Consider the following 20,344-nt stretch of genomic DNA (forward strand, 5'->3'; position numbering starts at 1 on the left):
AGACACTGAACTTCTTATCACCTTTACATTTTAAGGTAAGCAATTTGTTGTGCTTACTGTTTTTGCACATAATCAAGACATGGGTGTTTGCAAAGTACAAGTAGCAAACATTGCGGGTGAGTTAAAGAAATTAAAATGTCATACATTTGATATCACATTGGCACTGCCGGTGTGGATGTTGTAGTGTAAAATCAGAGGTCGCCGGTTCGTTTAAACTCTCGGCGCAGTAGTTGAAACAATTGCGTGTCTTAAATACACGTACCTCTGTCCACCCAGAAGCAGAAATGGGAAGTCAAATTTTCGACCAACTTAAGTCCCAATTGGCAAACTTAAAACATCAAGCTACAAGGGTAATCGGTGAGGGAAAGAACGTTTTCCACTCGCTCATCGGTCGACAGCCAGAGTTGTGTGCGAGCACACAGTATGTATGTATGTTGAACTTCTTTCGCACCGTATGTAGCCAACCTTGCTAATTAGAGGGGCGGGGAAGGACAACAATTTTAACGCAAAAAGCAGTTCTCAAGATATTAGTTTCAAACGAGATTTAAAAGTGCATGTCTATGATAACAGTGACATTATTTTCGGACATTGACAATGACAACAACACGTGGGTACGCCACGCGGTTTACTTGGCAGGTAGCAATGTAAAGGTGTAAAGTGTGGGTACTCCTACCCCCCTCTCTCTATTTAAGGCCTCGACACAGAGACGCTGTCTTTCTGTGTGCCTATGTGTGTGTGCATCTCTTTTTGTCTCTGTGTGAGTCTCTCTCTCTGCTTGTGTGTTCTGTCTGTGTGTCTCCGTGTCTATGTTTTGTCTCTCTCTCAAATTTTGCAATCTTTGGAAGAACGTGATCAACCAGGTGGGGTGTTGACTGTTGTGTTGGCCGACTCTCTGTGTTGTATTGCATTATATTTCCAAGTTTACTATGTTTTCTCATTCATTTGTACCTGATGATGGTTGCTTGTGTTGCAACCGAAACGTCGTATTCTATTATTTAATTTAATTTATTTTTACGTGACTTTACCGAAAAAAACAAAGAGTAATTCCTGCAGTCACGAAAGCTTAGAATCTAGTTTACTCCTACCTCTTCAACGATGCCTCGCCAGTGGACGTGAGTGACGAAAGGGCTGCACCTGTATCTTTGCGGGTGTTCTGTTCAGCACGCTGGCTAGTGACCATGTTGCTGTTGCTGCTGGGAGCAGCCTCGGTGCTGCTGGTGGTGTGGTGGCTATTTCGTGATGATCCCTCAAAGCTGTTTGGGGTCTACAGCCAACCCGGCAAGTTCTACCACATCAAATACGCGTTCTTCTACTGCTTATACACGCTGCGCCAGGTACCTTGCACCTTTTATCAATCTCGTTTTTATCTTTTGCACAATAGCCGGCCTCGACAATAGATGTGTTCTTGAAACTCACCACTAATTAAACATACTTTGTAACAGCTAAAGTTTGTCGTTGATGTTATGTTGAAGCATGCTAATACATTTTTGTGTTAAACTGAAAATTTTAAAAGTGGTTCTAGAGCGTGAGAGTAGGTTCTCATACAAATGAAAAATATTGCTTTATGATGCTTTCCAGTGGAGAAACAAACGTGAGCAGAATGTAATTGGGCAGGCTGGATACGGCAGGAGGTCACGGAACACGCCTGCCCAGATGGAATGTGCACAGCCACTCTCGAACAACCCTAAGGTACGCTGACCTTGTCAAAGAAATGTACCCACATTGCAACTCTGCTTGCACAGAAAACGCGCGTGTGTGCTTATCGTATGTTGATATGCACATTTTTGTCCTGTTATCAATCGATGGATTTGTATTTTTTACTTTTGTTCAGGCCATTGATGCAGTTTATTTCAATGCAGCCAATAAGCAAGGATGTTATCTTGTGGCGGCCACGGCTCGACGGCCCAACAAAGTCATAAACGGCTTTATCATGATGAAGGTAAAGTTCAAGGTCTAATATGTCCCTGGTAAAAGTACCGTGTCGGTCAGCAGTTGGTTCGGAATTATTTATTTGATTAATAATGCATGTTGGAATAACTTCATATACATTACGCGTCTTTTAAATGGATCCACTTGCAATGAAAATATGTGTCTCTCCATCTTTAGCTGCCAAACATAGGGCTCCTATTGAGTACCAAGCTACCTGACACCATCTTGCATGCAGAGGAGGACATGACGTTTGGCGCAGAAGGTTTGACATTAAAGCCATTGGAACCAATGAGAAAGTGGAAACTTCTTTTTAATGGACCAATGAGGTAAACTGTCGATTCATTGAAGACAAAAATCACATCATTGCATGGGGTCGGCTGCTCATGTTTTCTACATGTAGCTTTTCTCTGTGCCTATTCTCTCGTCACACACAATATCCTCATATCATTCCACCTCGTCCTTCCCATCTCTCATTCGGTCTCCCTCTACTCCTGCCCTGTATGGCACCTCCGATTAGTGCGGTTGGCTATGTACGGTGCGAAAAAAGATACATACATATGTACTGACTATCTCCTCCCACAGTGTCAATTGACAATTCAAATTGTACAATCAGGATTTTCATTAAGGTTACTTCTTGCCATAAAGTGCTTGCCTATATATTTTTTTGTGATGGTCATGCATTGTTTTCCACCTCAGGCTAAGGGGGGAGGATCGCACATTGAACGTGATCGTGGACCTGGTCTGGGAGAGCACCCTGCCATATTTTGACTTCGACACGGAATTGCACCCCACTTTCATCTGTCGCGGTATCGCTCGAGAGCCCTGGAGTGGCACATTCTTCAAAGACCTCGAGGAGTGAGCCATACGCTGCACCACTTAATTTCAAATTTCTTTACCGCTTTCCAACTAAGATTGAAAGTGTATGCATTAGTTCTGTCCATCTCTCTGTGACAGTGGGACATTAAAACTCTCCGAAACATTATCCGAAATAAGTGAACCTATAATATAAAGTAGCTTTGCTAATAAGGAGTTATCCTTTTGAAAACTGCCCATACTGATTAAAGGATTGCCCAAACTTGGAGACACAAATTAAAACAAAAAGGACTACAGTATTTGTAAATATGCAAATAGGTTTTTCACAAACAGCTACCTAACCACTGCTGTACTGTACTAATTCAATACTTTTGAGATCAAACGCAAGTTGGAAAGTGTGACGTAATCTGTCAATATGTATAATTTCCCCTAAACTTTCACTGTACATTTTTTATAGTAATGTTAATAGATGTATCCAATTCCCCCCCCGCCCCCCCAAACTTATCACTCTTATTAGTTTGGTTTCATTTGCAGTCACTTGATCGAGGCTGAGACCATCAACTCACGACACTTGAGAATACAATAAAATCAGGGATCACTGAACCCCTGCTTCGGTCCAAGGTTCTCAGTGTCAGGACTCTCATGGTTTTTAAGACGGTGATTGTTTTCTGTGCGTTATTGTTTTCAGCAAGTAGAGTAAGGTGCCGTCCATAAATGACGTCACGCGATTTTGGACGATTTTTGACCCCCCCCCCTCGTCACACGGCGTCACAAAAAGTCAGACCTCCCCTCAAATATGACGTCACAAAGCTCTGCCCCCCCCCCCCCAAATCATATTTCCATTTTGAAAATAAAATATGCTTCAAATCGCTTTAAACTACTGTCATTGTAGTGCGTATTTAATGTGGCGCTGCACTCTGATGTTGTAGGAGTGTTGTTATAACAATTAGTGTTGTTATAACAATTCTATATTTATTTAAAGTTGCGCATTTTGATGTGACGTCACATTTCTCACCCCCCCCCCTCGTCACACATCGTCACAAATGTCTGATCCCCCCCCCCGTGCGTCACGCCATTTATGGATGGCCCCTAAGATTATAACACTTTGGTGCTTTGCCCTTCCATTCCTCGCAGGTCTCACCAGACACACTATGAGCAGTTTGGGTGGCTTCGCGGCACCATCACCGTGGAGGGCTTTCCTCCACAAAAGCTCATCATGGGCTCCATGAGAGATCACTCCTATGGTGACGAGTTTACTAAACCTCAGACGAAGTTATCGACTTATACACTTAAATGTTTTCGAATTAGAATTTATGTGGGCATCGTTGCGAAATATAATTGTTACATATTTGCTTTCTTTTGCACACACTCAACCATAACACACCCATAATACCTTGTTTTTTGGCCCAGGCAAGAAGCGCGAGTGGAAGTACCTGCATCGTTATGCCTTTCACATGGTGACACTGGAGGATGGAACACAGTTTAACGTTGGGGTCGTTTCTCAGCCCATCACCACTTCTGTGTAAGTCACTTATTCCATCTGACTGCAACCAATTCTATTTTAGTTTCTGACTTTTTTTTTTTAGTAAACTGATCTGACAAAGCTACATGTTAACATTATTACAGCCATAACCAAATCACCTGGAATGCGCTGGATCTTGGAAGCTAAGAGAGTTTATCTTAGATAGTGTTTGGATGGGCGACCACCATATATGAACAGGGCTATGCAGTAAGTAGCAGAGGGCAGTGCGCACTGCGTTATAATATATTGATGTTCTGCACCTCAAAGCTCCCACGTATATGCTGCCCTGCCTTCACCAACCAGCAGTGAGTATTAGCAAGTTGGAGACCAATGATGGTCACCACCGTGACCCTCATGGTGTGGGGAGACCTTCATCCAGATGTTGATATACAAAGAACTGTATATGTGTACATGTACGTTCTTACGTCGTTTTAATAAAACCGCAGCTTCAAATGGTAATGGTTAGATAATTATTAGTTTTAATACAGCGCCCGAGTCGCCGAGTGTGCTTTACATCACATCTCATCTTAAACATTGTAAAAGGCACTCACAGTAGCAGCTGTCCCTGTGGGTACAAGGTGACCCATCACCTGGCTTGCAAAGGGGCAAAGTGTGTCAGTAGGGCAGCGATGATTGCAATGTATAATACATTGAGCAAGTTTGATTTGAGTATATTCGATGTGTTTCATGACGTTCTTTTGCCCTCTGACCTACCTGCAGTCTGGAGATGGGCTACTTGTACACACCGGTTGGAGAGATGCATAGCGTGAACTGGACTGACTTCGACCTGGCCTACCATGGCGAAGGGGGGACCCCACCCTCGGATTACGGATTCCGCTTCCGTGCAGGTCTACAACGCACCTCTCTAGCCTCACGGGAGGTGGCGGTCCTCGTTATGCTTCCAGTGAGATGGTTATCAAATGTACAGGCGGTGCAACTGCACCGGAGTCCACGGGCCAGAGGAGCACCCTGGCACTGGGCTTCGGGGAAATTGGACAGGGGCCCATGCTCTACCATTCTCACACCACTGTGCCTGAGTTGGCTCACACCGTCTTAATACAGACAGTGTGTGAGTGAAATGCTAGAATTCACTCTCCGATGTGTTTTCTGGTTCTGCTGCACATTTTCCGATTATACAACCCCCAAACACATCGGAGAGCCTTACAGCACAACTGAAACAAAACCACAGTAATAAGTGCATACCTTACTAGCTGAGATATTTTAACACGTAGGCTTTCGCGACCAATATTATCCATAATAGATGTTTTTGGGTTAGATCACGTAAATATAAATGTGTCGTTAAACCCGCCACCACCCGACACAGCCAATTAGTAAGGGTTGCCACGTAAACAAAACATGGCAATTCGTAACTAGTTCAGTACACCTGATGTATTGGAGAGTAAAAACACAAAGTATACAATTCGAGCACGACGTTTCGCCGGTAATTACAACCAACATCATCAGGCGACAGCCAGAGTTGTGGAGAAATCCTCCTGTTTCGGTCTAAAAATAGTGGGATAAATGTGATGTCGTCACTTGTGAGCCAATCAGGTTCACAAGTGACGACATTATGTATGGCTGAGATATGTTTGTAACGTTTCAGCTATGTTCCCTGCTGTTCAGGTGGGAAACTGTACAATGTGCAGTGCCTCGTGCAGGACGTCTCGGAGTTCTACATTGGCTTCGAGTGGGAGGCTCGCATTGTGGAGAGGCTGTGCCTCTTCATCGTTAACGGAAAGCGCGGCTGGGGCATCTCCGAGTGGCATTATCGGCGAGTGCTTATTCTTTTCCTCCTCATTCCACGATACTGACAAATTTCACTCATTTTCTCAAACATATGCTCCATAAATCTAGGATTGAAGCTTTCGTGACTGCAGGAATTACTTTACTCATTGGTTCTTTTGGTAAAGTCACGTATGTAGAAATAAAATAAAATTAAAATAGATCACGTTTCGAACGCACCACAAGCGCTCGTCCTCAGGTGAAAATGGCGTAAACAACACAGCGAGGGAACATACAGAGGGACATTACACAGAGCACACAGAGAACGGCAAACTGCACGGAGGCAAATACAGCAAGAAGATGGGAGGCGCGAACTCAGCAAACCTTAGAAATAGAATACGATGCAACCCAGTCGGCCAACAACTGTCAAGATTTCCCCTTTTAAAGTCCAGACTTGTTTTTGTTATATCTTATGCGTATGACTGAGCTTTCTGTATGAGGAGGCTTCATTTTCACCTTCTTTAAATTACCATTTGCCTTCCGTCTGTGCACTGCAGCCTATTATGACCTCACTCTCTTCAGATATGAAGTCCTCTAGATGTAACTGCCCCACCATGTGTACAACATATTCATATGTACTTTGATATACATTGTTTTTAAAATTGTAATGTATGGTTTATGTGCGTTGCATGTGGCGGAGGGTTATTTGACCAATCAACTCATGTGTAGGTGCTAGGTTGGATTATTGCATCGTAGGATCGTGAGAGATGGCAGACTTGGGGAGACCTTGCCTCAGCAGTGGATTGAGCAGGTGGATGATGATGATGAATGTATTGTGGTTTTAAAATAATAGCATTCCTATTTTACAGGCATCATGGCGGACGTCCAAAAGAGTATTCTTCAACAGACCCTCAGTAGGGAAGTGGGAAGATGAAAGGTACATGGATCCATGAAAAAAACTGATGCCTCACTTAATTATTTTTGTGCTGTAATTATTTTATAATTTTGACAATACAATATATCAGTGTTGTGAGAGATGTTTACCTGTAATGAATAAAGCACAACATGAATAGCAAATAATTAAGCATTGTATTGAAATGCATTGCATTTAGATTGACAAATGTAAACTTACTGAATGCTGCATTTGTTTGAGTATATTCATTGTCTAAAAAAAAATGGAGAAAAGGTTAATTTTATCTCAACATATTACTTCGGAGAAGTAAATCAACACGACATGCTGCTTCGTTGTTAAAACATTTATGTGCTGTCATCAAGTCAAACATGAACGATACATTACAGTGCAATAAACACAGGCAGTTCGTGTAAAATAACCCACTTTGTAAGTTTCCAATAAAAAGTGCATCTTTGAGTCTCTATATATGCCACACATCAATCACGCACATTGATGATTGTTATGGCCACAATTCACAATTTCGATGCACAGTACTTAAGCTTAAATCACAGCACGTGAAGGGGTGGGTTCAAGAAGTGAGCAGGTCACTCATGAGTGGCACTCAAATCGCTTCCTCCAGCCCTGATGCACTTTTGCTTGCAGAGGCGTAGCATGATTGGCATGGGCCCTGGAGCAAGGTATAAAATGGGGGCCCCTGTTTAACCCTTCCCCATTCAAAGACGTCTGCAATTTTCAGGATGGGTGTCCCGTTCACCACCGTATCACGGAACGTCCAAGCATTTCAGCGTTCAATTTATTTAGAGGCGTAGCGCCATTTTTTTTTTTTAAGATATTGTACTCACCACAGAGAAATACAGTGACACAAACGCATTTTATGATAGCTGGTGCCAAACTGTGCCACACCCCCTTCCGCATGGCCTTTTACTTCGGGAATCGGAAGTAAAACTGATGATTGTACATGTACGTCATCGGAATGGGAAAGGGTTCATTTCCATCCTCTACATAACCCAGTAACTGGGGATCCTCTTGCCTGCGGGCCCCTGTGCAGCTGCACTCAATAGTTCTACAACTATTTGCAACTTCTGTAATCATTTCTCATGTCCCTTCTCCAATATCTCTGGCACACATTAATAATACAAGTTTATAAAGACACGAGAGGAAATACTTTTACAGTCCGTTAACGTGTCACACGTTTACTTACAATATAATGTGTACGGTATAAAACCCAAGTCAAGGCTTGGAAGAATAACGTGTCTAGACATTGGCAAATTATTAGCAAAAACACCATGACAATTTAAGTTACATCAACAATTAAGCAAGACAATGTTTTGGATAATGCATTGAATAGGACTTAAGGAATATTAGTGAAGGACTTTTGAAAAATATTGATCCTAGTTGTTTTCATCACTGACCACACTTCATAACACCAGCAGAGTGAAGTGTGATCAAACAACCCCCATGACTAAAATGGCATATGGAGGCCTTCATTCAGGAGCGGATTGATGAAGGGCTGAACATTACTGTTATTGTATGATCATGTAAAGCAAGTATAACAAAATGATGTATCTCCCTCCTTGCACCCCTCCACTCGAATAAACTTCCCCTCTACATTAAGCAGGCCTCCACCTTAACCTCCTTTTGTTCCTCTCTTAAAGCTCACCTCTTCTCCATTGCCCATTCTTCTTCTTCCCTCCCCTCGCCCCTCCACTCCTTTCCGTCCCTCCCCTACCATTTCATAACCCCAATGTGCCCTCTGTTATGGTCACTCATTCCTCGGCCCTTGGACTTTCCTGCCATTTAATTCACTATTTTTACGGGTTTTTTTTACTCTGTGAAACACCTTGAGCTAAGGCGCTCAATTATAATTATTGACAGAGACTTCACAAAGTCCCAATACTCTTGGGTGCTTATTTATTAACCACATCATTTGATTCAGAATAAATGAAGCATCTTAATATTCAGCACGATTATTATAATACTGCGTTTTATTTTTTTTGGCATTTTCAAACATGCTCGCTCTTCCAAGTGTAAACTCAGGGGACAGGGCTTGTATGTATGTGGAACTTCTTTCGCACCGTACATAGTCAACCGTGCTAATCGGGAGGTGCCGTAGAGGCTTCATCCTCTATTGCGCCTCTCGGGCAATCCAGCCACTCTTGGTTAGGAAGCTGAGGATGCGCTTCTTGTGCGACTTGTCGAGGTAGGGGGGCAGGCGTGGCTTGGAGGGGATACCCTGCCGCTTCTGGAGGTAGTCGCGGATGAGGATGGCCTTGATGGTGACATAGCGCGTGGGGCTCAGGCCGAGGGAGGCGCACAGCAAGCGCTCCTGCTCCGACAGCTCCTGGAAGCCTGGGAGGCTCTCCAGGGTGGGCACGTCGCCGTCGGGCTGCTCCTTGTTCCTGTGTGGATGGCCACGGAGCAAAAGAAATTAGCATCCTCCATCGCACAGGTTTAAGACAGGCCCTATTATAAGCGCACTTTAACTCTGATCATTGAGCTCTATGTAAGCATATGGCATAGTGTCACAGGATACATAGTTTCAATAGTTACAAAGTTTGATACTAAAGGATCAACTGTGCGAACTGTATAAAAGGAAATTAGCGATAATAAGCATTAATGTCTAAAAATGTATTGGTAAATTATTCGCAGAAACACCATAAACAATGAGAGTGCCATCAATAATCAATTTTTAACAATTTTGCCGAAGGATTGATCCCCGTTTTGACGCCTGGTCAGTATGGTATAGATATCGAGAGTGAAGTTGCACTGCCTGCACTGCTACGGTTTTAGATCCCCCTGCTCCGTGTGGCATATCTACCCAGTGTGCGGGCGGTGCAAGCACACACGCAACGTCAATGCCACCGCCTTGACGCCTGCTCCACGCAGACGCACCTGAGCGCGAGGGCACCGAGGCGTGTGTTGGGCGTGGGGGGCCGCCCGCTCTGCCTCGTGGTCGGCGTGGGGGGCCTCCCCGCCTTGCGCTTCTCCCTCCGGTGCTTGGCCGCCTCGTACTCGGCCGACTCCTCGAGACGGGTGATGCCGTCGCAGCGATACCTCTGCAGCTCGCGCACGCGCAGCCGCAAGCCGCGCTCGCGGCTGCCGCTCTCCATCATCTCGTCGAGCTTCTGCGCCGGCAGGAAGCGGCAGAAGGGCTGCATTCTCCCGCGCAGCTCCGTCTCCTCCTTGGAGGGCGGCCGGCCCTTGGGGCCGCGGTCGCGCTCCTTGCCCAGGAAGCCCGCGATGAGGTTGTACTCGCGCACGATCTGCTTGCGCCGCTGCCGCTCCTCCACGCGGCGGACGTACATGTCCACGCAAGCGCGCTTCAGCTCCAGGTCAAGCTCGTCGTCCGAGTAGCTGAGGGCCAAGCCGCTGATGAGGCCCTCCGCCTCGGGGTCGTGCTCCACCTCGAAGTCGTCGCGCAGGGGCAGGTAGCCCAGCTGCTGGCGCTCGGCCGGGGAGAGCTCGAGGAGACACGGTGACGGTGGAGGGCTGCCCAAGCCGGGCTCCGTGCACGTGTGGTCTGTCACTCTTAAATACATCCAAAGCGCCTGTTGTTAGGATCACCAACTCCAAGAGCTCAATACTGTACTCTCACTGCCCAGAGGATGTGGTGGTGTCAAATTAAATTACATGCACATGCATAACCCCTTTTGTCAATCCACTGCTGGATGAGAGCCTCCCTGTGCTGGTCACGGAAGTTATTTGGTCATTTTGGTCAGTTTGGGTTAAGTGAAGGTGGGGAGCACAAACTTGGAAGAGTAAAAGTACAGTACAACAATGGATTTTTCTGCACTGCCATCTGTAGCCCACAAATTAGCCCCACAAATCATATAATAACATGTATGTGCACGATAGTCACCCATCCAAGGACGATGCAGCCTCCAACTTGTTTATCTTCAAATACGGTATCTTATATCAGGTGCATTCCACTCGACTTGGTAAAATCAACTAATAATGTCCTTTATTTATCCAGTAAAACTTTACTGAGTGTCCAGCATTGTTTGGCCAATTACATCCATGAGTGTCACATTGGAGAAAACTGCAGTACCCAGATAAACCTCACATATACAAAGAAGAGGTTACACTCAGCGCTCTGTACACGGGGAAATTCCAGAACCCAATGCTGTACTGCCATCTCAAGACCAACTTACAGGGAACTGTTTCGATATTGGGCCTTCCAGTGGATTTCTAATGAGATGGTCCCTAATGAGATGGTCCCAGCAACGGCAACGGAAGAACATAAAACATTTGGCTCTGCATTTCATCTCAGCTCACCTTTGTAGCGGGCAGGGAAGGTGTGAACACACTGCCCCCTAGTGTGCGGATTTGAGGATCAGAGATCTAGAAGGAATGTCAAAAGTACTGTACATACTGTAGTTTTGTCATAGCCACTTCCGAGGGCTATTCTGGAACACAGATTTACACTGCACTGCGAGAGTTCTAAATGGATTCTTCGTCCGATGAAATGACGCAAACAGCACAACAGTCATAGAGATGAATAAAACAGCATAGCGCGCGGACCTGAGGAATTAATGCATTTGCCCATGCGTAGTTTTTTTGCGGTTGTGCTGTATAGCCCTCTCAATATATTTTCTGTTTATACCGCGTGTTGTTCGGCATGATGTCCGACGTTTCGCTCCACGTCGGTTACCTGTTGGGGATGATGGCAGGGATGCACGCCCTCCCGATGTTACCGTACACGAAGCGACCTAGGTAGTGCTCCGTGGCCTCTGCCGCCGTGCGGGAGCCCACGTGCGCCGCCACGTCCTCCCAGTTACCGAAGCCATACTGCTCCACGGCCTCCAGCAGCAGTTGCTCTTCGCAGTTACTCCACGGGGCAGAAGGTCCCGCCGGGATGTCCTCAGGCGCTCCGGGCTGCCGGGTCAACGGCTCGTCCGGTCGCGTCTCCTCCGCCGACTCCGGCGCCGCCTGCGCGGCTGCCCCCGCCGAAGCCGCTGACATCGGCGCGTGGGTTGGAGCCGCCGGGGTCGGAGCCTGCGTCTGAGTCGGAGCCACCGAGATTGGAACCTGGGTCGGAGCGGGGGTCGCGGCCGACGCTGCCGGTGCCGTGGCCAGCGCCGCGACGCAGGGGGTCGCCCTGGGTAGTTGCTGTAGCTCGGGCGCACGGCCACTGCCGGGGCCACACGCCGGCTGTTGGAGGACCATCTGGTAGGAGTGCCAGCGGCGGTGCGGGCCCAGCTCTGCTCCGGCGCTGAAGCACTCGAGGCAGAGCTCCATGTCCGCGCACTCGGCGCAGCGCAGACGCAGGGCGGTCGCCTCCTCCAGGCAGTTGACGCAGTATTTCTTGATGCCGGATAGGGAGGATGAGGAGGAGGACGAGGAGGACGAGGACGACGATGACGAGGACGACGACGAAGATGAAGAGGAGGACGATGACGACGAGGATGATGATGGTGCCGCTGCCGGCTCCGCCGTTTTCTCGGGAGCGGGGCGTTGGCGCTGCCACTGCGCGCCGCGCTCCATCGCTGGAGGGGGGAGGGGGTACGGTGGATGAATCGGCGCCCCTGGCTCCGCCGGCCTTGCCCCTGCCTTGCCCCTCCTCCCACGCCAAAGAAGGAGCCCCGTTGCTGCCCTTGCAGCCCTAACCTTGCCCCTCCTGCGCTAGTGCGCATGAGGGACGATCGTCGATTATTAATTAGGAGACCGAGCGCTCCGCTCAGAGTGAGTTCATTTGAAATGCAAAATTATGCAATGATTGTACGTGTGCGCGCTTGTGTGTGCGTGTGTATATGTGAACGTATGTATAGACTGGCACGCACACGAGCGACCCATCATCCATCGTGACGCATTGCACTCGGAGTGCATTATGTCCACTGATTTATTTGTGTTGCTGCCATGGAAACAGCCTTTTTTCAACCAAATCCGACATGCTATTGACCTACTTAAATAAATCAGGCGCATATTTTCTACAAATCCCTTAATTATATAAACGTGCATCAATAATTATCCACGATTTGAGCTTCGGTTTTTGCTTTCACTGCAATTGTAAATTGCCCTTCGGTAAAAAATAAGCAATACATTAGCCGGGTCTTTTTTAGCACGGCCATCCGTAACGTATTAAAATACACACTTGCTGTCGTCCGCGAACAATGTGGCCTGCAATACATTTTGCAAACATATCAAAAAGGAGGGGGCGGGTGAAATCCATCATGTTCCCAGCCCAAGGCTTCCTGCTGGCGGCACGGCAGTGGTTGGGTGCAATGCAGTGCGGGCGCTGTCCTTGGTGCTGATGAAACGTCACTGACTCCCCCCCCCCACCCCCCTTTTGTTCCAGCCACTGTGCCAGGGTGTTGGGTAGGCGGTGTTCTGCATCGCAAACGCACGGCACTTCAGAGTGGCCGAGTGTGGTTCTGGAGCCACACAATCAATGGCCTTGTCAGAGCAATACCGGCATCGGTAAGGTATTGGGCTCCAGCCATCCGTGGGTTTAAACCAGGTTTTCCGTGTGGAGGAAAGGTTGATGCAGTTAGCACAGCGACTAAGTTTATCCCTTTTGTATGAGGTAGTATACATATGCTCAATACAGCTTTCTAACCAACATTTTAAGGCATTTAAATTACTTCCTTAATGTGGGCTATATTTTACTATTAACACGTAGGCTTTCGCGACCAATATCCATAATACAGGTTTTTTGTGAGTTCGATCGTGTGTCGTTAAACCCGCCACGGGCTAAGAAAGTGTCAGATGGTGAAAGTCTGAGAAGTGAAATTAAACATGTTATGATAGTAGGGTTATTTACCCTTTTTAACATGTTAAAGAAGCGCTGAAATTGAATGGTTACAATGATGCACAAATCAACAGGGCATTGAATGCCAAAACCAAATCAAACACTTATTTGATTTAGATAATGTTGAAGTTATGTGCAAAACTAGTTACTACTGGCCAAGACTAATTAGAGAATCTAACGAAATTGAGAGAAATAAAAATAATTTTAATCGTTCGGATAGCTACAGACTTAGTGCTGCTTGGAAGCGAATCAAATAATACATTGTTTAATGGCATGCCTATATAGGTCACCATACTTCAATAGGGATTACCGTTGATACGGCTATTTTAGTGCACACAATCGACAGGAAGTACAAGAACAATTGACTTGCTTAATGCGCATGCATAATGTACGTTGATTACCATATAAATAACCCAAACGGCAATGGATAACCATAGTCATTTATATGCATTCTTTAACCCCCCCACACACTTCACGCTGATACCCCTCTATTTAAGGAACGAAACAGGAAGACGTCTCCACAAATCTGGCTGTCGCCTGAAGCTAGTTGTAATTAATGGCGAAACGTCGTCAATGTTGTGGCTTGGCTCTCCAACACACCGGTGTGCTGTACTAGTCACGAATTGGCATGTTCTGTTTACGTGACAACCCTTACTAATTTATGGCTGTGTCGGGTGGTGGCGGGTTTAACGACACATTTATATATCTACACGATCTAACCCAAAAAAAACCTGTATTATGGATATATTTTACAATGTTTTACAAAATGTATCCTCGTCATCAAACACAGTGAAGTGTTTGGATGACATACTTTCGTGCAAGATTCACTACCATTAAATTCACACAAAATCAGCTCAATCTTTTCGTAAATATTACAGCTTCCGTCCTAGGACGTGCAAGCAAGCTAGTTTTAAATATCACTGTAACCGATTACAAAAACACAATGGCATACATAGTAAACGGCTGAATATATGCATGATCACAGGTAATGAATGAATGATCGCAAATATATTTCACGGTACGGGCGAATTAATTGCACGCGTTCATCAGTCGTGACACGCGTTCATCAATCGTGACACGCGTGAGCGAATGAATGAACGCATGTGACGTCAGTGGGGGGGGGGCGGTTGAAGGTTTCCAACTTCCCGTGCCGCCGCCGCCGCCTCCTCCTCCTCGCCGCCCTCCTCCTCTCGGTCACCATGCCGCGTCTGGCCCAACTACTCGTCTCGCTCCTCACCGCCGTCAGCGCCGCATCCTCCGCCTTCATCGTTCCTCCCAAGAAGATCGGTAGGAGGGAGGGAGGGAGGGAAGGAAGAAGGGGTGGGGGAAGGTTGGTGAACCTGTCCGGGGTAAAATCAAACAAACAAAGTGTGGGAGCTTCGCTCGCTCGATGCGCGCCCGTCTCTGAGCGCCTCTCCCGGTAGGGCGCGGTAGTCGAGGTGCCCTGGCCACGGCGTGGCCTCCTCCCCACGAACACCCCACATTGACAACCCGAGCTCGGATCTCGCGCATTTATCGTGAGGTTTTATTCGTTCATGAAGACTCTCCTCTCTCAATTGCGCCGTGACGCATGCGTTGCCGATCGTCACGGTCTCACGAATTTTATCTCGTCCGTTTTACACCTGAATGGTGGTAAAATGTTTAGCACCTTGGACTTGGATTACAGAGGCCGACCCCTGTCCACCCAGCAGAACAGAATGCATGGACGCACAACGGTTAGTCGATAGGCAGGCCGCATTTGGTGGGGGTAAAGTGTGGGTACGGCCCTATATTCACTGCCCTATATTCAAAGACGTGTGGCCATCGTGGAGCTTGTGGCCAAGTACCATCGAGAGGGGGCCTCTCCAGAGCTCCCTTGAGTTGGAGGCCTACCGGTGATCAAACAATTGTAGGGCTGCACATTTATCGTTCACATTTCACTAAATATAGAGTCGGCTCTGCTTTGACAAGCACAGTATGAGAGCCCTTGACTTGTAAAAGTTATTCACGTGTCAAATCAACACCGGCCACCTGCGTCTTCCAATATGACCACCGAGGAAGTTAAAGAGGCATTATTGTCTATTACCAAATCACCCGGCACGTGTTAAGATATTGGTAGACCTAGGAAGATTAAAATGTTCTAGCCTGGATAGTGCTTGGATGAGCCACTGCCATGCACTGACATGGTATAGCCCGTATAGGCTTCGGGGCTACTTTCTGGGCAGTGACGAACAATGCAGAAGTATCCATTGTTGTGCTATATACCTCGATGCCTCAACGTCTGTGATCACCACCTTCACCAACCCGTGCTGAGCAGTGAGCTGAAGTATGGTCAAATAACCCCCACAGTCCGCACGGCCTGGGGAGACCATCATCCAGCAGTGAATTGAGCAAGGGCTCTACGTGTACATTGTTAGATCATGAACATAATGTAATGTCACATTTCCTTACATTGCAATGAGAAATTCATACGGTTAAGGCACATCGCAAATTGCTTACCGACAGCCCCTTTATCAATCCACTGCTCGATGAAGACCTCACGGTGTGTCCGTCATGGGATTTGTGGTCAGTGCTTGTTAGTGAAGCCCGTGTGCAGGGCTTGTGACGAGGACTGGTTCAGATATCACTCGGCCAGGTTTCTCGTGCAGTGTGCTCACCACTCCTAACCACTGCACCACTTTGCCACCCCCATGACAAATGAGCCAACTGCTATTGGTGCATCTTCCGTTGTGCTGAACGAGACCACCTTCTATTGTGTGTGCACCAGCTGTCATCGGCGCAGGCATCGGGGGCTGTTCGGCTGCCTTCTTCCTGCGGAAGAAATTCGGCCCCGAAGTGATCATTGATGTTTTTGAAGCAAAGCAGGTGGGCGGGCGGATTGCCACCATCACGGTGAACGGGAAGGTTTACGAGACGGGCGCCTCTATCATACATCCCCTCAACTTGCACATGCAGAGCTTCGTCAAGGACCTGGGTGAGAATTCGTTTGTTTTTCGCCACCAGACTTGTGCGTTTGTCACGGGGAAGAAAAACCATTGCATCGCGTTAAAATGCGTTCATGTGAATGCAATTTTTAGCATAGGTCTTAAGATGTGTCTGGGTTGTACCATGTGATGTTCGGCGTGTCCGACGTTTTGTTCACATGCTTTAGGAACTTAATTCATTTGATTTCTTGAAGCTCCTAGAATGCGTGTGGTTGAGCTTAACGCCCCATGCAAATGGTCGGATAATAATCTTAACATGTGGTACAGCCTGAAACATATCAGAGGTATACAGTACAACTACTGAAACCTACGCAGTAATACTTTTTGGTGATGTGTGGCAAGCTCACAGTAATCATCACTATTTGCAGGTTTGAAGCAAAGGAATGCTGTTCCAGGAGAAAAGTTGGGAATTTACAACGGAGAGCAATTTGTGTTTGAAGAAAGTAGTTGGACAGTCATGGATGCCATCCACCTCATGTGGCGTTATGGCTTGAGTTATCTCCGAATGCAGATGTGGGTAGAGGAGATCTTGGATAAGTTTCTCAGGTAAGTTAACTTCCATTTACCTTAAACTTGGTGTCGCAGCACGAACAGCATTGGCAATGATGACCTGTTAACTGATACTATTCACGTATATACGTTTAAATTGATTGGGAAAACATGACGAGATTGTAGCCGTCATTGTTACACTGTAAGAAATACAATTTTAAATTTATTTCCATGTTAAGCAACGTTTAATTAGTATTATTAACAGTACTCGTTTGGATAGATTTTTGGTTGCAATTTAAATTCGATGTGCACTTAAAGGGCTCTTGTGTGCAGGATCTACAAGTACCAATCACACGGATTTGCATTCTCGACAAACGAAGATCTGCTGCTCGCTTTGGGCGGAGAGGCGTTCATTGAATTGACAAAGCACTCGCTGGAAGAGGTCCTCGGGGAACGCGGCGTCTCCCAGCGCTTTCTTCAAGAGCTCGTTGGAGCTGCCATCAGGACCAACTACGGCCAGTCGCCCAACATCCACGCCTTTGTTGGCAAGCAGGCTCCGATTAATGCATTCATATGAACACCTTTTTATTGTCGTTATTTGGGCCATATTTCCTATTACTCTCGAAATAAGTGTGATTTCCTGCTCAAACGAGCATTAAGGTGGTGCTCCTCTCTGTTTACAGCCTAACGAGTGGTAGAATTTCCACAATCCTATGACGGGGTTGAGTAGTCTAAGAGAAAACACTTTTGACATCCCAACAATGTGTTACTTATTTTACTGCCCCCGGAGTGTTGATGGGCTGAGGCAACCCCCCCGACCAGGATTTTAACTTGCAACCTGCTGCTCGTGAGCTGTTCAGTCTGCTGCTGTGCCACCTGACTTGGATAACTTTTAACTCTTTATAGTTGACGTATCTGTAAAACATTGTCGTTAAGCAACTTTTCTTCCCTTCAGGGGCAGTGTGCCTGGCTGGTGCTCAGCCTGGCCTCTGGGCTGTAGAAGGTGGCAACAGTCTGGTGTGCACGGGGCTGTTGTATGCTGCAAAAGCACAGCTGCAACTTGCCAGGGTCACCTCTATTTCCTTTAAAAAACGCCCAGTTAGAAAAGGTGAGCAGCGTTTATTTTCGTGCAATACATTTTGTTGGTTGTGATGTTCATCATGGAGATGCTGCAGCGTGGTTGTGCTGTTTGTGTTTTTTTAGGTGGAGAAGTGAGCCTGTATGAAGTTGGATACGAGAGTGACTTGGGCAATGGACATAACCTTTATGATCTTGTCGTGGTGGCTACTCCACTTCATGAACAACTGTCAAATATCACATTTGAAGGTTTTACCCCACCTATCACTACCTTCCCAGGTTCCTATCACCACACAGTGGCTACCATTGTGCATGGCTATGTCAATACCTCATATTTTGGCTTCAAAGATCCAACATCATTCTCAATAAGCGAAATAATGACCACCGAAGACTCTGACCTTTTCTTTAACAGCTTAGGTAACCTCTCTCCTGTCAACGCAAGTGTGGACTATCAGCGCAAGCCCTTACACGAGTCTGCCGTATGGAAGGTTTTCTCGAAAAAACCTCTCGATCGGCAGCAGCTCAAAATGCTGTTCCGCACATATTACTCCGTTCAGGAGGTCGACTGGCTTGCTTACCCACAATATAACTCATTGCCTTCTTCAGGCAAGCTGCCTCCTATTGTTCTGCATAATTCACTTTACTATATCAATGGACTGGAGTGGGCGGCAAGCGCAATGGAGATGGCAAGCATTGCTGGCCAGAATGTGGCCCTGCTTGCCCACAGCCGCTGGAATGGCCTTGATGAGCGTGTTGATCAAATGGACCTGATGCACCGTATTAAAACGGAGCTCTGATCCCCCAAGGCAAGGCTTAATATGACCTGAATAATACGCATAACCCTGCGAGCTGGACTTGTTAATAACCTGAGGATTGTGTTCTAGATTGAGGGAAAATTATTTTATGTATTCTGCTTTGAGAATGAGCTTTTATTCAAGTTAATTTAATTCAAGTTAATGTTAAACCACTGAAAACGGTTAGTCGAGGCCAACATATAGAAAATGTATTAAAATGTATTTTTTTCTACTTAGGATTCAACAATGATTAAAATAGCATTTTGAAAATTATTATGCACTAGGACAGTTTAATTTCTGTATAGTTGGCAATTTTGAGCTTAAAGTGTTAGACGGTTAAAATGTCATGTTGAAATGCTTTTATCATTGGCGTGGGATTGTGCAAAAAAATATTGCTTGGTAAATTAAATCAACGTATATTTAATAGGACTGCAATTATTAATCCATGGTGATGTTTTGGGATTTATCAGGCAAGATTTTCATAGAGCTGTTAAGGTATACCTCAATCTAGATTTGAAGCTTTCGTGACTGCAGGAATCCATACTCTGTTTGTTTCGGTAAAGTCACGTAGGTATAAAATAAATTTAAACTAAATAAAATAACGACGTTTCGGGCACAACACAAGCGTCCGTCATCAGGTGGGAAAGCATGGCCTACTGCTGATGCAGACTGTTTTAAAGGTTTGAAATGAGTGGAGCCCAAGGGTTATAAAGGAGTGGCTGGGTCTAGTGATGTTAATGTGAGAAATTAGCATGTAACTGGGTACGGAAGTGGCTATGTTAATGTAAGAGATTAGCATGATGTTAAAGTGAGAAATTAGCATGTAACTGGGCACGGCCGTAGCTATGATAATGTGAGAGATTAGCGTGACTTCACGGAGGTATACCATGGGAACCTCATTTGCCAGTAAAAATATAGTTGTTTTTTTACCCTTCTATCTGGCAACAAAACTGACACCTTTTTACAAGGAGTCATGTTTGCATAGATCGCAATACCTGCAGTCCTAATACAAAAGACATAACTCTGATAATGTGCACTGTCCTTGAAGTTGATTGGTCCACACCTGAGACAGCTTTCCTTAGAGCCTAGTCTCACATGGGTTGGACCAGATGACGCCAAAAGTCTTTGAGTTGTGCGCCTTTTGGCGTCATCTGGTCCAAACCATGTGAGACTAGGCTCTAAGGAAAGCTGTCTCGGGTGTGGACCAATCAACTTCAAGGACAGTGCACATTATCAGAGTTATGTCTTTTGTTTGTATTATGACTGCAGGTATTGCGGTCTATGCAAACATGACTCCTTGTAAAAAGGTGTCAGTTTTGTTGCCAGATAGAAGGGTAAAAAAACAATTATTCACGGAGGTATATTTTATACCTA

The 20,344-nt window shown here is 46.1% G+C and overlaps 2 protein-coding genes across 3 annotated transcripts; one reads left to right on the forward strand and one right to left on the reverse strand.

The window, feature by feature from the left end:
* Nucleotides 1-7,135: 7,135 nt before the first annotated feature.
* Nucleotides 7,136-14,925, reverse strand: TADA2B (transcriptional adaptor 2B). 2 transcript variants are annotated; one of them, XM_078861495.1, is made up of 4 exons: nt 14,885-14,925; nt 11,551-12,521; nt 9,792-10,427; nt 7,136-9,298 (listed from the first exon to the last, which is right to left on the reverse strand). In XM_078861495.1, the coding sequence occupies exons 1-4, from the start codon at nt 14,912-14,914 to the stop codon at nt 9,025-9,027; spliced, it is 1,911 nt and encodes a 636-aa protein (XP_078717621.1). In that variant the 5' UTR covers nt 14,915-14,925; the 3' UTR covers nt 7,136-9,024. The 2 variants fall into 2 exon arrangements, with proteins under 2 accessions (XP_078717621.1, XP_078717622.1); XM_078861496.1 differs by having other exon boundaries at nt 7,138-9,298; nt 11,551-12,385; nt 14,885-14,907.
* PCYOX1 (prenylcysteine oxidase 1) lies at nt 14,627-19,394 on the forward strand. The gene is made up of 6 exons (XM_078861498.1): nt 14,627-14,934; nt 16,394-16,600; nt 16,979-17,156; nt 17,433-17,644; nt 18,055-18,207; nt 18,303-19,394. Exons 1-6 carry the CDS (start codon nt 14,847-14,849, stop codon nt 18,971-18,973), a joined length of 1,509 nt encoding a protein of 502 aa, XP_078717624.1. The 5' UTR covers nt 14,627-14,846; the 3' UTR covers nt 18,974-19,394.
* The last annotated feature ends 950 nt before the right edge of the window (nt 19,395-20,344 follow it).

Source organism: Lampetra fluviatilis, chromosome 12, assembly GCF_964198595.1.
Source record: "Lampetra fluviatilis chromosome 12, kcLamFluv1.1, whole genome shotgun sequence".
In the NCBI taxonomy this organism is placed as follows: Eukaryota; Metazoa; Chordata; class Hyperoartia; order Petromyzontiformes; family Petromyzontidae; genus Lampetra; species Lampetra fluviatilis.

Coding starts and splice junctions, on each gene's coding strand:
- TADA2B (XM_078861495.1), bottom strand. CDS start 14,914: ATGAAGGCGGAGGATGCGGCGCTGACGGCG. Junction 10,428..11,550: donor CCTGCCATCATCCCCAACAG/GTAACCGACGTG, acceptor GATGTATTTAAG/AGTGACAGACCACACGTGCA. Junction 9,299..9,791: donor CTCGGTGCCCTCGCGCTCAG/GTGCGTCTGCGT, acceptor CCATCCACACAG/GAACAAGGAGCAGCCCGACG.
- PCYOX1 (XM_078861498.1), top strand. CDS start 14,847: ATGCCGCGTCTGGCCCAACTACTCGTCTCGCTCCTCACCGCCGTCAGC. Junction 14,935..16,393: donor CGTTCCTCCCAAGAAGATCG/GTAGGAGGGAGG, acceptor TGTGTGCACCAG/CTGTCATCGGCGCAGGCATC. Junction 17,645..18,054: donor CAACATCCACGCCTTTGTTG/GCAAGCAGGCTC, acceptor TCTTCCCTTCAG/GGGCAGTGTGCCTGGCTGGT.